Genomic DNA, 16,817 nt, shown 5'->3' on the forward strand with positions numbered 1-16,817 from the left:
TGTAGCAGTGAGTGACGACTGGCCTCCGTCATGAGAGGTACAAACGCTTAATAGAAACGTGCCCCCTCCACCAGCCCCAACACACCTGTCCTGTAGCAGCTCCACTGGCTTCCCATCAAATAACCGCATCATCTTCAAGATTATGTTTCTCACTTTCAAGGCCATCAACCACCGAGCTCCTCAGGACCTCATTGAGCCCTTCCATACATCCATACAAAAAACATTGTGGAAGACATCTCACAACCCCCACACTTTGGGAACCCTGACCTAAAGGACACCCACTCTTGTCAGTGTGCACACATGACTCCTGGTTAATCATTCATCTGGTCAGAGAAGAAGAAACGGTGTAGTTAACACTCTAGAGTGCATACTGACTAATCTCTAACACCACCACCCGTCCGTTTCTGTTCATATTCTAACACCACCACACGACAGTAAGGGTGCACGTGTGAAGCTGAGCGAGCAGAGGAACCTCTGTGGTCAGTCGCCATCGAGGGGAACAGGAAGTGAGCTGTAGGTAAACAACTTTGCTCTATATGACACGGTCTGTTTCCTGAGCAGGACGGTCATTTCTTTTTCTTGCATTGGCTGCAACCTGTTACAGCGGTTTACCTCTGACTCGCCCATCTGACGAGTGCCGTGTTGGTGTGAGCGTGGGTGACTGGAGGAGGCGGTGGGGGATTTATGATCGGGTCTAAGGCAAGGCAAGGCAGCTTTATTTGTATAGCGCATTTCATACACGAGGGCAACTCAATGCGCGTTACATTAAAACATTAAAAGCATTGGAGACATTCAGACAAGCATAAAAGGCTCAAACAGAAACTTTTCTCAGTGCACAGTCAGAGCTTTGGTTAGCCACACACATTTTAAAAAACCTAGCAGCTGTTTAAATCTGTCCTACCAAAGCAGACGCTCAGAGGGGTTCACATGTAAAATTAAATGTCCTAAAAATGTCTCAGCAAAAGATTCAGTAAGACATGCTTAACAGCAAAGCTAGTTTGGAGAACATGGAGTTTGCTCTTGTTTCACTGAGGTGGATCTTCAGTTTGAAAACATAAAAGTTATTAACTTAGGATTAACATATCCAGCTGACGGGTGATAGTACTGTTGTTTAGAGAGCTAAAGTTATAATCATAACCTTGTTACAATGTGCCCTCAGTAGCAAGACCTTCAATGCTGTTGAAGTAAAACTAAAAGACGTAAAGCAATCTAGACCTTTGGAAGAGAAAGAGAGGATGATAGAACAGTGCTGTTGATAGAGGAAATGCTACTCACACATTTTTTCAATCAGAAGTCTTAAATCCAACTGCTTTAAATTCTGCTCTCCTACATGTCTGGATTTTATATGTGATTATCCAGATGTGCAATTAGGTCACTGACCAAGCCCTTCCCTCATCTATATTCTTGCATTCATGCAATACCATGTTGAGGGACATTCCTCTTTGATTTAAGTGCTGCCCACATTTATCTTCCTCCTCAGTAGTATCAATAATACAATCAACAGTCCACATGTAAACAGATTAGCACAAAGCATGAGTAATATGTAATATATGTTTCATACATAGGTTTCACATAAATGAATGAAATAAGATGAGAACAATATGATGCCCTTGTACACCAATGTTGCCTCTAGAGACACTATCAGGCTGTAGGTTTATTATTCTTCAGGGTTATATGTGGAGTATTTTCACTCAGAGTCAATTGTTTTTTATGATTGAAGTATATTTACTAATGCTTCCTTTTTAATTGGGACAAAACATGTTTTAGAATGAATACAAAAACGTATTAGAATCCTGAAAACTATCAGCTTTCAATCCTTTAAAATTGATTTGTTCTGTACATCCATAATACGTGACCTCGGTTGGTGTTTTCATTCATGTTTGGGCTTTAACTTTTGTTTCATCATCTCTTTAAGCTTCTTTGCTCCTGTGTTATCATCTTTTCATCACTCATAGTTTATCCTGCCTCAGCTTGTTATGAAGTAGTAAGTAGTAAGTAAGCTTTCTTTTAACTGGCTCCTCTACTCACCTGCTCACAGGTTTCAGTATCAGCCTCCAAACCTGCTTCTAATAAGGCATCAGGATTGGTTGAATGAGCCAGCCAGAGCACAAATATAAGACTTCCAACCTTACCTAAAATAATTCAGGGGTTTAGGTAAATGATCGTCTGACATAAACCAGCAACCATTTCTGTTTTTTATGAATATCATTTACGTTTTATAATCACACTTGTATTAGAGATGTTGATATTACCAGTAAATCCTTAAGTTTAGAGGAAAACCAAACCAAACCAAACCAAACCAAATATCTCTACCTGCTGAGCATTAAAGCATTCAAAGAACAGAAAAAGAAACGATCATGTGACGGGTCGTTTATTTTTCTTTTCATATGTGTTTTAAATCTGACTGAGCAGGTTTAAGTTTGAGTTAATTCAACATGTGAAAAAGTATGTAAAGATCATTGAATCTAGGACTCAGTGGTACTTTTTTAATGATATGTCCCCGGATATAAAAAGACAAGCTGCAGGTAAAGCCCACTGTGCACCAGTTTACAAAGAAATGCTCCCAGCTCAGGTTGAGTCTTGTGTTTCCCCTCTGTTGCCATGTTGTGATGATGAAATGTAACGGTAATCGTCGCCCTGTGGTTTGATCGATTGGGGGTTTCCGCGTCGATGCCGCTCCAGTTTCACTTTTAGTGAAGGGACGTGGTCACTGTGCCGTCATCAGTCAGTCTGTCTGTCTGATCTGGTTTAAAGAAGTCCCTCTTCTTACTAATGGAGACGAGCTGTCACCAAACTCATGAGTTAGATTTGATCTCTCTGTGGTTCAGGAGGATTTATTGAATTGTTTTAGTCATTGAGAAGCCGTCATCTTTGCTCCTAGTTTCAGTGATTTAATCTCTGAGTCACTGAAATCACTGAAAAGATCTGTTGGGACCAGAGATTGTTTTACTTTGTTTGTGTATGTATGTGTGTGTTGTGTGTGCGCACTCAGGCATTCAGAGAGGAAACATCTTTTGAATGGGGTTGGTATGTGAGCAGCTCCTGTGCTTCCCTTCCTGACAAACAGCTGCTGTAAGGGGGTGAGGGGGTTCGACTTCACCTTAGTCTTTAGTATTGGGCGATTTTACACTCATGAAAAACTAACTATGAAGTATCACATTTATTTTTACACCTTCGGAAGCCATTTAAATGAAAAAAAAAACCCCCGACTTTTTATGTTTTTAATGGAAATGTGAAGAGTTCCTGAAAGCCTTTTTAAGCATAGTTACAATGTCCATGTTACAAAATCACAACATGAGGATAGATCAATATTCACTGAAGTGTAAGGTTTCATTTGAACCTCTCGTGTCAGTAACTTCATGAAAACAGAGCAGAAGAAGATTTTGCTTTTAAACCTGAAATGCTGCAAAATTCTGCTGACGACAGTTTTAATGGATGGAACAACTTAAGGACTTGTTTCCTTTTTGATACTTCTCTGTGGTTTTCAGAGAATTTGTAAATTAAGACTGAGGTGTCATTTTCAGGGGGGCGGGGAAAAATCTTCTAGGAAATGTTGAATTCCATTTTTAACACTGTTAAACCGAGAGTGAGAAATTGAAACTGTGGAAACAAGCTGTGACACTTTGCAAAGTAGTCCTCATGATATGACAACAGGGTCATCGTTCTGAAATGATAGTCTGAAGTTTTTAGTGAAATCCATTATCATCATGATCTTTGTTCAGTACAGCTTTTTCTTAAATCTTGGATTCATCTCCATAAAAGTCACCCTAAACAAAAAATCCATGCAAACTGTGATAAAGTCTCAAAGTCACTGCATAAAGATGCAGTGTCGCTGTTTTTCTGTCTCCTGCACAGATCTCTCTCTGTCTGAAAAGGGAGGAATATCTGGCGGTTCTCAACTTTCACCCTTCTTCCTTTAAAAACAAACATAAACATGAAACAGCTGAGTGTCACGGCAGAATGCCATCGTGTTGTTTCAGCTCTGTAGGCTGCCCGAGAACTTCAGGAAACCTTTCAACCCATGTAAGAAGCAGCTGACCTTTGACCTCACTGAAACTGAGATGAGGTTGAGTTCAAATGCAGAACTGATGTTTTATCTGCGTGTGTAAGTATGTGTGTGTTGTGGCCTTTGTTCGCTAGTTATCAGTAAACAGTACAGTGGATGATCACAAGAACCCCTGATAGCCTTTGAATGTCCTCCTGAAGGTTCCATGCACCGGCGCACACACACACCCCACAGGGCACTCAGGGGTCAGAAACATGCAGCAGCTCCACCCTGGTGATTTTATTGCATCTCACCCAGGCTTTCTACCTCTCTTATTTATCAGCTCTCCTTCCTCTCCCTTTTCTCAGAATTCGTGCACCTGACACATGATCAACTCTTTGCCTACAGAATAAGGAGGAGGGTACATGGCTGTCTTACTGGCCTGATTTTCCTTGCAATTTTAACAGGACATAGATGGACCTCAAATGATTTGTTAATCTTCCGACCCTTTATTCCCTGGACACTAACTGAAGACCTAACAAGCCGATCTGTTCCATTCCATTCTAATGTTTTTACCACAGTGTCAACAGGCAGAGGGATACTGGCCCAACTCTTTCACATGGTTGGATTTGAAATGACACTTATTCAGGTTGTTCCTGGCGGTGCTTTTGCTGTTGAGATTGATTACTGTTGTTTTGGGGTGTTGACGAATCAGAGTCAAGTATGTCACACAGCTGGCTGTATAAACTGTGATCGAGCCAACTTGCCTTCAAGTTTACATCACGCAGCTGAAGTAAACTATATTTTATTCAGTTCTATCCACCTGTCAGTCACCGATTGTCAAAGTTAATCCACATTCAGAGACAATGATGAGTTGACAGATTTATTTCAGTACGCTGAGTACACAACCAGTCATCCCTGCAGGTTTTTATTCTCAGGGAAAGGAAACGGATTTTCGCAAGAAGTCCTGGTAAATATTTTACACACACACCGTCACACACACACACACACACACACACACACAGCACACACACACACACACACACACACCGTCACACACACACACACTCCCCTCTCTCTCCCTCTTTCTCCCTCTGAGGTCAGTAGAATGCGGCTGATAGACTGGAAGTTACACATAAACACATTAGATGTGAAGCACTGCACTGGATGTTTATTTTGACTTCTTTCTCTTGCATGCTCACACACACACACACGCACACACGCACACATACACTCACGATATCTCTTACTTGAGCCTTGAACTCTATAAAAGACATGACCTGTTTCCTGTCTGACTTAATGTGTATATGTTGTGTGTGGTGTGTAAGTTCATTATCTCTGTTTGAGTTTGAGTCTGTTTAATTGAGCGATATAAATCAAAGAAAGACAGCCAGAGAGAGAGAGAGAAAGAGGGAAATGGAGAGAACATCAGACACAGCTTTAGAGAGGGAAATCAAAGCGTGTGGGATCAGAGGAGGGTGAAAACTGGACGGACAGATCCCTCTCAGTTCTGATCTGATCAGACAGATCGGTGAGCCCCAGAGGACGGACAGAAAAGACAAACGTCTGAGGCCGGTCGGCTGTCAGTTTGACTTCACTCTCATGGAACTACTGCCGGCGATAGCTTCCACGGTGTTAGCCTCCACTGTGAGCCTGCTGAGGGCGAGCACGGCTTTTCAGAGCATCAACAGGAGGCTCAGCAGGAGGTAGGAGAAACCTGGGATCACTTACTGACTGAGATAGAAAGAGAGGAAATACATGGCAGCTGTATTTATCCAGCATTTCAAACTCGGGCAGTTCAAAAGCAAGAAAAGGACGAGAATGATGCTCAGGAATATTGTTATATTAAAATGTACCATCCCTGAGATACAAAAAACAGGGTCAGATCTGCTTACCCAGGCACGCATCTGCATCAAGTTACTTGCAGGCAGAGTGAACATTAAACTCAACTTTTCAGTTCTCTGTGAAGTCTCAACCTTAGCCTGCTTTTCTGTTCTTAATACTTTTAACTTTTGATTCACTGCAAGCCACAACAACTAGCAGACCACAGCACCTGCTTTAGGCCCTCATGCCCAGTCATTCTTGAAGTCCGCTGGAGTTTTTCTTTTCGACTGTTTTTCTTCTGTTATTTTGGAGGGGGGGATTTCAAGGTTAACTTCTTGAGTTTTTATTTTCACTTGATTGGACAGCTGAAAGAAGACAGGAGATGTGAGGGGCTGTAGCCTCTGTACTTACTGAGCTAAACCACGAGTCTGCCAACGCTCACACTGGTCCTGTTTGTGTTTGTCTGTCTTCTTTTCGGTCATGCTTTATGCTCACAGAGACTGTTGTTGCCACAGTGCCACAGGCAGAGGTAAAATGTGCTGGACTCCTTTCTGTGGATGATTTGACGTGATGTGTGGCCTGAGCCTGAGACCTGAGTTGAAGGACAAGATTTGGTTTATGTCTTGATGCTGAAAATCAGATCTGAGTCTTTAGACTGTCGAGAATGCTCAGTTTGGATTTTGTTTTTCTATCCATTGAATCAAGCTGAGGAAGTTTCACTCTTTTGATGAAGAGAAAATGTGGATTTTTATGAAGTCAAAATGTTCTCTGAGTGTTTGATTTTGTTTCCATGAAAGGCTTCAAAACTTAGCTGTGTATTCAGATTTGGCACCAGAGAGGTGTTTGGTTTTGACCCTTTACATCTGTCATAGAGCGCTGTGATAATCCTCTCCTCTCATGTCCTCTCTCTGACAGAACCATGTCGTCTCCAGAGGTGTGCTGGCCGGTGCCGATGCGAGCCATCGGGGCTCAGAACCTCCTCACTATGCCAGGAGGAGTTACAAACGCAGGATATCTGCACAAGAAAGGAGGCAGCCAGTTCACCTCATGAAATGTAAGTTCATATTTTATCATTTATACATGTCAGCCAATAAACCCTGAACTCTGTACTCTCCATATTGATCCTGCAACCTTTACACTGTGAATGTTAATAAAAATGTCTCTAACTTTAAGATCTTACTCACAGATGTGTTTATGTCCATGTTTAGTGTTCACACCATTTTAAATATCTGTTGCCTGTTTTCGCAGGGCCTCTAAGGTACACCATTATCCACAAGGGCTGTGTGTACTACTTAAGAGCAGTACCTCTCCTGCACCACAGGGTGCGTTCTCTCTCAACGGCTACAACAGGTCAGTGAGGCTGCTGAGAGCTGTATATCATGTGACTTCTACCCTTGCAGGTTGTGCACCACCATTATAAGCAATTACAACTGTAAACTTGTAAAAGTTTCTTTTTGTAAAAAACACTGAAAATATTAAACTTAACTGTTTAATCTTTTAATTTTTAGGGTAATTATATGCATTATGAATAAACATGACTGAAGTTGAGGTTGATGGTCTCATGAACCTGAATCCTGAGTGTTTTAAATAAGCAGCTTTATATTGTTATCTTTAGCAGGTTGTTTTCTGTCTCTCTTTACATGAAGCTGATGTTGAGCTAAATAGTAAAACATAAACTCGAGAGTAACATCAGCTTCTGCACATCTCTCAAAGCTGTAGAAATATGCCGCACTACCCTAACACCTGTCTTCGTGCACAGAGTGATGAGAGCGGCAGAAGAGACAACGTCCAGTAACGTGTTTCCTTTCAAGATCGTCCACTTCAGTAAGAAACACAGGACGTGGTATTTCTCTGCAGCCAGCGAAGAGGAAAGGAGGGTGAGAACAACCACACACTTACTGTGCTTCGATGTGTGTACGTGCACGTGCGCATAAACACAAGTTTAACCAACTTGCTAAGCCCGTATAAGGCCTGGGAACTTTCTCACCATATCTGTTTTAGTGCATAACAAACCCCAAATGAATAAGTTGCTATGAGAAGACATGAATGCACATGCACACTAGAAAACACACATGCACAAACAATTTCTGACTTTGTGTTGTTATTGCTTTTGCAGAAATGGATGCGATACCTGAGGAGGGAGATAGCTCATTATAACGACAGAAAAGAGTACCAGATTTCAAGGTAAGTTCAGCAAATCACATCAGCTTACTGTGTACAACATGATAAAGACTCTCTTGTATGTACTGTTTAAAATGTATATGACATTTAGAAGCTTCACACTACACGTAAAGTTCTGTCAGACCAGCAGCCGACCTCAGTCACCTCTAACGTCTGAGAGAGAACTTTCAAACTAATTATTTTAGGTAGCAACGTTCTCTTTCAACTTTTTCCCACTTAAAACTTCCTCCCTGCAAGAAACTCATTCTGCAAAGTGATTTATAATTTATGAAGCCAATTAAAATCGGCCCCTCTTGATTTTGTTTACAAAGCTAACCGGCCTACAGTGTTATTCAGATCACATACCGTCATTAGGAAGGGGACATTGGCAGCTCGGTTAATAGCTTCACAGATTGCCTGCATTGTTAAGGATGTCTGTTTTCATAGGAAGTTTGATTACTTGTGCAGAAATAAAGCCACTTCTCTCCCCCGAACTTCAACTGCAATGTTTTTAATAAGTTGTAATAAAAAAATGTTGTTTTAATAGAGTCACAAAAACAGCTTTTGAGGGATTTGATGCTAAAAAGAAGTCTATCTTTAATAGTCTAGCCAGCGTTAAAGGAGCTGCTGTGGTTCAAGAAACTGTGCATGACCTGATGGAAATATCAGTAGCTGAATTCCTAACTTAGTCAAGCTCAGAGCTGAAGGAGCCTCAATGTTTTGTCTACATAAAGAAAAAAATAATGGCATAATTACTCAAAGGCTATCAAAAATAAAAGAATAGTCTTCTATAGATTAGGTCTGAAAAGAGGGCAAAGAGAGCTGAAGCAGGTGCAGTGTACTCCATGCTTCAGAGATAAAGTCTGGTCTGCAGACCTGGCTCAATGCATGCACATCAGTGTGTCTGACATCCTCTAAAAACTCTTCATATGTCAGTGTTAACCTTTATGTATTCATGAGAGTATTTTCTCTGCGGTTCCAGTGACTCAGATTCTGATGCTGACAGTTTTTACGGCACCATTGAGAGGCCCATGGAAATCAGACACACCATGGAGAACACAGAAGCAGGTAAGACCCCTTTTAAAGAGAAAACACAACACACACCATGTATTATCTAGTGTGACTCTAACTGTGTTTTTCTTCTGTGTGTAGATTACGGTGAGGATGATGACGATGACGATGAGGAGGACTATTTAAAGCCAGACAGCGACTGTTCACCGACATCCACAGGTGTGTGATGCCAGGATTATACAAAACAGCTCTTCATATGTTGGAAAATTGTCTGAAACTGTAATGTCTGGTGAGGTAATCCAGATTACACCTCCATTTTATGTTGCTCAAAACTTTTGAGTAGGATAACTTCAGGATTATCCTGACCCCAGCAAAGGGCTGGATGATGTTGATACTTGAAGCTCCTGTGAGGAACTTTCTGTTTGTATGATTTTGGCGCCCCCTGTGGACGAAGTAGTAGCTCTTATCTTTGCTGATTTCCTCCCGTACATGTGCAAGTTCTGTTTTTAGTGGTGTAATCTCATTATGAGATATTTTAACAGTCTAACCAGTCAAAAACTCTACTCACTTTTTAATTTGCTCTTGACTTTCTGAATCAGCAAACTAACAGAGTAAGAGAGGAAGATTGTAGGGTTGTGAAGAAAATTCAGATTTTTGTTTCCTTAGATTATTGACACAAAAAACTTCAATATCAAACATAAATGTTCAATTAAAAGGAAACAGTTACGATTTTTCAGTTTGTGTAGATTCTAGCCGATTGAAGGTTTGAGCTGAATGTTGTATTTACAGTTTTATCCATTTTGTCTCTTCAGGTCGACCCACAGGGCCTCCCCCGTCTTACCCTCCTCCCCCGGTGCCTGCAGCCTTCCTGCACCGTCCAGACTCCAGTCCAAATTTCAATAAGGAACACCTCCTCCAGTCCCGCCTCTGCACAGAATCCCCACCAGCCCGTTTCCCAAAAAAACTCCCCCATCTATCCCACTTCCGTCCATACTGAAGGACCCCAACAAAAGCCCACCCCCTCCTGTCCCCTTTGCCCCCCACCTGCAGAAGTCCATCTCTTCCACGCCTCCACCGCCACCTCCTCCAAATGCAAAGAAAACTCTCCAGAGCAGGACCATCTCCATGGGGGGGCCGGCGTTAGAAAAGAAAGACTGGAGGCCTCTGCCAGTGCTGGAAAACGGTCCCATCCACTGCTCCCCTTCTACTGGAGGGAGCCAATCATCAGGCATCAACCATCATGGGCCAGGCATCAACCATCATGGGCCGCCCCTCAACCTCCGCAGCAAGCCAAGCCTTCCGCTTCCACATATGTCAAAACTTGGAGTGTCCTACCTCAAGCCTGTGACGCCGGACTCCCCAGCAGCCCTCAGCTGTCTCCTCTTCTTAAACTTCACAACAAACCAGCGTTACCAAAACCTCCTCCACCAGCAGCAAAACCTCCAATCCCTGCACCCAAGACAAAGCCGCCAGGAACCCCATTTCAGTAAGTCTGACTCAAACGCATGAAACCCATGACACATATGAAACACTCAACACTCAACACACAGTGGTTAAAGACCATCCAAGCTCACTAAGTCTTATTTTCCCTCCAGAAGAGCGTCTCCAGACGGCCAGAGTTTCCGATCTCTGGGAGAGGAGACGCCGATAGAGAGCAGGAAGAAACGAGAAACGTCAAAAGGCAGCAAGGGAGAAGATTCAGACAGCGACTATGAAAATGTAAGAAGGGTTCGAATGATTCAGATTTAATCTTCTTATGATGGCCCGACACCAAACAATGATTATACTGTCCCGGGCGAGTGTTCAATGTCTGAATAAAATCATGACAGTATTATCTGTGCTGTTACCTGCTCCAGACAACCCCTTTCTTAAATTCCTAAAAAACTTACTCAGATTTAATGACAGTATTGTGGTCCTTACTCATGCAGAGTAAAGTTGGATGACTCAGACTTGTGTATAAATCTTTTTAAAGGAATTTCCCAAACTGGTTCTTTAACAATTGATCATCAAATTATTATTCTTGAGCATACAACTCCTTTTAAAATTCTGAATGTCTCTGTTTTTTGAGGCAGCCTCAGAGCAACAACTACCCTGTGTTTAACTATTAATGTTTCTCCTGCAGGTGCAGCTGCCAGACTCTGTGTTCATTGACACAACTGAAACCAGCGTTGCAGAAAAGTAAGACAAATTCAGTTTTTCTCGTTGTAGATCCTTTGCCTTAAATATTCATTTAATCTGTGCCGCCCTCTAGTGGTGGAAAAGAAAACCCCTTACTCTTAATGCTTAATGCGGTTTCTTCAATAATTTCAACTTGTATAGATTACCTTTTTTATTGAGTGATACATCTCACAGACAATTAAAAATCACAATCTGTCACATGCACTTTTTTCCTGGGTTAAGCAATAATTGCCTAAAGAAAGTATCAATAAAGTAAGTTCAGTGTGTAATCTATAATCTGCTTCCTCCTGCAGGTTGTTCAAAGAGGGCTCCACTCCTCCAGAGGACGGTCTGTACTGCATCCGAAACTCAGGAACCAAAACATCAAAGGTAAAAACCAGCTGCTGCAGTGTTTAGAGATTTAAATCATCATTGAAATTACAGCTCTGTGCATCAGGAATAAATGCACACTACACCTCTCTTAAAGGGACGATGCACTCATTCCATCTGAAAACTCTAAAATACCTGCAGCCCACATGCTATTAATCAAACTTTCTGGCTGTACCCTGGACACATGTCAGAAGTTAGTTCTCAGCTTCTCCTCAATGTCTCTTTTGCAAATTAAACATGTTGCAATGCTCCTTCCTACATTTAGGGAAGGTAAGGCAAGGCAGCTTCATTTGTAGCACATTTCATACACAAGGGTATCTCATTGTGCTTAACATCAAAACATTAAAAGCATTGGAAACATTCAGACAAGCACAAAAGAGCACAATTAAAATGACAAATATAATAAAACATAGAAAGAATAAGGACAATTACAAATATATCAAAAATAAAATTAAAAATTGCATTTAAAGCGAGTTAAAATTAGCTAAACTGGAAGGCAGTTGCAAATAAAAAGGTCCTAGTCTTCATGAGCTAAACTCACTTAGGACCTGCAGGAGCTGTTGCTGAATTAGTCAGCATGTAAATGTTAATGCAGGTGACCAAGCCTGGCCACTCAGCCTGAAACTTAAATACGACACTGAATGACACATCTGCTGGCAAAAGTGTTTGAATAATAGGATGAACAAAACATTAGACATTTTAAAATGGTGTATCCACATATTTATAATGAGAATGTTAGTATGCTGACATTTGCATTGAGCTGAGAGCACCTTTTTTTCTTTAGCACATCCTTGCAGAGCAGCTAACATGATGTCAAAGATGATATTCATTGAAAGATTAACACCTTACATTTAAGATCTGACTTTATTCTTTGGAAAACAGACATTTTCTTGTGAATGTAAAATAAAGTAAAATCCTTGTTGTGCTGTGTTCAGGTGCTGGTGGTGTGGGATGCAGCTATATGCAAAGCCAGAAACTACAGACTCTTTGAGGAGGTAAGAAACTGCACTGTCACATTTTTATAATTTACTTCTTCATATGTAGAGGCAAAGCAACATTTAAAACACCCTGCTCAACTCTCCCCTGATGTGGTTTTCTTGGCAGGGCGGTCTCGTTTTCCTGGACATTGAAGTCAACTTCCCCAATCTGTCAGCACTGATCGAACACTATTACAGCCATCCTCTTCCTCACCACGGCTCCCTCTGTCTGCAGACGCCCTACACAGGGATGCAGATCTCCTGACTGAGATACAGCAAAGACTATAAAATACAAACTGTAAGCAAAGGAGAGCAGAGAAGACAACACCTGTGTGTGTCGTGAAGCTGAAGGGTGCATTCTGACAAACAGCAAGGATGGAGATTTTTACAAAGCCTGGAATGCGAAGATGAAGTTTTGTGTGTGAATCAGTTATCAGTATGAATCAAGTGAAGAAGCTTGATCCAAGAGTTTGTCACCTGCATGAGATGAACCTTAGAAAGCCCAGTGACCTCCTGTTCAGTTACACAACTCTATGTTAAGAGGACATTATTTCTGTGTATGGATTATATAGGAAATTAAATTAAGTAATATATATTCTCCTTATTTTCACAGCGTCTGATATCTGCTTAGTTTGACAGAGAACTAATTTCTGATGAGTCATCTCACGAGTTTCAGACAAAAATAATATTCAGGCTGAATCAAAATGTCATCAAGCTCAACATTTTGATGCATGCTGGTTATTTTCATTCCTGTAAATGTCAGCAACCAAACAAAAGTGAACCGAGGAAAACATGCCTCTGAATACGGCTCTGCAGCAGAAATAGGAAATGAATCAAACACGTCTTATCTGGTGGCAAATTTGAAGTTTAAAGACTTTTACCAACAATATTTGGATAATTTCTGTGCCTGTTGTTGATTCAAACCAGGACAGTTTCAGGAACAAACTCATAGTATTAATCCAGGTAGAAACTGAGCCAAAATTTAAAAGACTCCAGAAATATCTATGCATATTTCATAAACTCAAAGCCTCTTGTCAAACCTTAGTGCCTCTCATCAAACCTTTACTTTCTCTCTTGTCAAGCGGCAAAGTCCCAAAACTATTACTGATAAATCCCTCCCAGAGACTGAAAAGACTATTAGATGCTCTCTTAAAGAATGACCATCAAGGTGCTGGAAAATGATACGTTCTTATTGAGAGAAAGAGGTTTCTTTAAAAAACGTAAAGGTAATACAAAACTGTCGATTGAACTTTGATAAATGCTTCTTTTTGTATCAAACTGCAGAACTCTCAAATCTGCAGTCACAGCTTGTACAGCACTATCTTAAATTATGTACATCCTTCTATATTTATATGTAAATCTGTATGTATTGTAAAAAGAAACTGTAAAAATGTAAATATATTATTTTTACAGAAATATAAAATATCTCACTCTGACTCCTGTTGTCTCATTTCAATTTCTCTCTCTAAACTTTGAGATTTATCTTCTTCAGAAGTGTCATGCAGAGATGAATCACGTTAAGCATCAGTTGGAGTGAAGTATACCCCCACTATGATGTCTGCATGTACTCAAGGGGGAAGTGAGGTCAAGACCAGGATAGGAATCTTTCCTTGATGGAGTCTAAACGAGGTCATGATGGAGACGGGGTGCAGGATGAGCTGAGAAGCCAGACTTGGACATGTAGGCGTTTCTAGCCCATTTTTGGGGCTAGTATGTGTAACAGTGAGCAATGGTGCCCTCTAGTGATGGGATATAGTATCAGAGTAGCCCTTAAATGGGGTGAAGTCATCAAAATAAGACTTGATTGTTAATTAACACAGATAATAATGAGTCAGTAATTAAAGAGTCTCAATCAAAGAGTGAGTTGGTTATCTTTTCCTGCTGTATTATAAAGAAAATGAGACCTTCACTTCTACTGCAGACCCCAACATGAGGGGATAAAACTGGTTTCAGGCAAGGTAAGCGCCCAGCTCCAGGTATTACATAACTGATGTGCCGGCTGATTGTGAAGCAGTCTGTTAAACTGAGGATGTATCAGACTCAATAATGAACATTAATACAAGTCAACAACTAGGGCCCTCAATGTCCTGTAAAAATTGTATTAAAGTGATTGATCCAAAAAAAAAGTTTGTAAGATAAGCAGCTTTTAGTGTCGCTGTCTTCAAAAGGTATCAATCAATCAATCAATCAATCAATCAATCAATCAATCAATCAATCAATCAATCAATCAGTCAATCAGTCAATCAATCAGACTTTATTAATAAAGAGCTTTTCATACAATGATATTGTAACACAAAGTGCTGTACATAAAAAAAACTTAAAATAGAGTAAATTTAAAAAAAAAACAAGAAATGTAAATAGAAATAAATAGACCCCCTCATTCTAATCCCAACCCCAGCCCTGACCCCAAACTCACCACAATCCTGAGGTTAAGAACGCAATATATGCAACAATAATAACAATAACAATAAAATAAATAAATAAATGTCAAGTAAAAAAGAAGTTGCTGACCTAACTGAGGAAATGCTCTCATGATATCTTATTGAGGAAACACTAGAGGAAATATAAGATGTTAAAACTCAACACAGGAAATTAAACTCACCAAAATAAAATACATTTCTAAGATAATAAAACACTGAAATATTAAACCATTAAAACAATATAAGATGCTATACTTAAAATGAAATAAAATAAAGTAAAATATAATGAAATAAAAGGTGATCAAAATTTGAACTAGATAATAAATAGATGAAGAAAGAAAGAAAGAAAGAAAGATACGTCAGTAGAAAAAAAGAGCCGGCCACATCTTCCTCCAGATTTTCGTCAACATAGCAGAAGGAAGACGCCTCAAGGTTTGCAGTTGCTTTCTCAATTATTAAAGTGAAATGTATCGCTTTCACATATTCCAGAGATGTGGTACCAATTATTGCAACCATTTTTCACAAGATTATAGCTCCTTTTGGACATAATTATGTGGTATTTAATCACAGCAAAGCCTCTCTTCCCTTCCCTCCTGCCATCTCTGCTGGCTCAGAGGAGAAAACGAGGATCATAAGGAGAGTGGACAAGCAGTTCTCCATCACAGAGGGATAAAGAAGCTCCCCCTTTGGCTGCAAACATCTTCAAAAACATGGCTCAGATCTGTGCATGATTAAGTATCCGACAGTGCTGAGAGTCCCTGCAGCTGTGGTGAGATAAGGATAAAGCTGTTTGGTCTGAGGAAGTGTTGATATCTGTGGGCTGTGTGCAGACTCTTAGCCTTATAAATGTCACTGCTATGCTGGATTTTAATACACAGTCATATTTTTCATGATGAGATGGAAATGAAAAACTGAAAACTACCAGATCTGGCTTTATGAACACTGTAGATGAGCTCAGATGTTTCCCTTTGGCTCTTGATTTGCAGGTTTGTCTTGTTTTCAGCTGTAAAGCTGCTGAATCATCGCTCTGCAGGCATTTACTGGACTTTTCTCTGCTGCATGCTGTGAAAACTTCAGCTCTGCAGCCAGTTTACATTTTCTATACAGTGAAAAAGAAATAAATGTCTGTGATTAATTAAGTGTAAGGCCTAAAAACTAGCACTGATCACAGCATAACAATACTGTATTTCTAAAGACGGACTGTCCTTGGTAGCTACATTAAAAAGTTGTACTCTAAAAGAACTGACATACCACCAAGCCTATGATATGCAAAGTTACCAGAGAGTTTTAGATCATCTGTCTGTCCTCTTCTTGTGGACACAGCAGGATATCTACAAATCTGGCACAAACATCAGCTTGGATTCTAAGATGAATCACTTTGACTGTAAAGCGGCAATCTTTATCTCCCAAAAAATAAACCTCCCAAAAAACATAAATAGGAAAAAAAAAGTAATGATGTGTTTTTCAACCATAAGGTCAAAGTGATCTTCACAGTGATGCCATAATGTCTTTGAAATCACTCTTGGGGACATTTTTTCTGTCCCATTTTTGAGCTCAGATATTAATCAAAAGAAAAGCTTCGACTTCTGCAAAAATATCCAGATGCACTACAAGAAATGTGATGTTTTTGATACTGACTTTTAAGCTGTGCGTCTCCTTCTTTTAGTGGATTGCTCTGCTGTTATGAGAAAGGACTTCTGACAATCACATGACCTGCAGAGAAACTAAGAGAGAGCAATAGATGGAGATAGTATCTGGTATTATGTCCCTCCTGTGAATGATGCTGGTGTGAGCTCTCCTGTTATATCTAGATCTACTTTTGCAGTTGCTCTAGTTAGGGTTTGTCCAATAGAAGTAGGATGTAAAGGGATTGTAGAACAACTATCAAATTAT

At 40.3% G+C, this 16,817-nt stretch overlaps 1 protein-coding gene across 1 annotated transcript in view; it reads left to right on the forward strand.

Moving 5' to 3' along the window:
• sh3bp2 (SH3-domain binding protein 2) overlaps positions 1-13,941 on the forward strand; it is a 31,641-nt gene extending 17,700 nt beyond the window's left edge. The window contains 16 exon segments of the mRNA XM_034709873.1: positions 6,725-6,849; positions 6,852-6,863; positions 7,058-7,099; positions 7,102-7,159; positions 7,569-7,686; positions 7,926-7,993; positions 8,952-9,037; positions 9,122-9,199; positions 9,793-9,879; positions 9,882-10,334; positions 10,337-10,466; positions 10,576-10,699; positions 11,103-11,158; positions 11,452-11,527; positions 12,463-12,522; positions 12,632-13,941. Coding sequence (XP_034565764.1) covers positions 6,725-6,849; positions 6,852-6,863; positions 7,058-7,099; positions 7,102-7,159; positions 7,569-7,686; positions 7,926-7,993; positions 8,952-9,037; positions 9,122-9,199; positions 9,793-9,879; positions 9,882-10,334; positions 10,337-10,466; positions 10,576-10,699; positions 11,103-11,158; positions 11,452-11,527; positions 12,463-12,522; positions 12,632-12,769 — 1,711 coding nt within the window. The 3' untranslated portion in view covers positions 12,770-13,941.
• The last annotated feature ends 2,876 nt before the right edge of the window (positions 13,942-16,817 follow it).

Source organism: Notolabrus celidotus, chromosome 19 (genome assembly GCF_009762535.1).
Source record: "Notolabrus celidotus isolate fNotCel1 chromosome 19, fNotCel1.pri, whole genome shotgun sequence".
In the NCBI taxonomy this organism is placed as follows: Eukaryota; Metazoa; Chordata; class Actinopteri; order Labriformes; family Labridae; genus Notolabrus; species Notolabrus celidotus.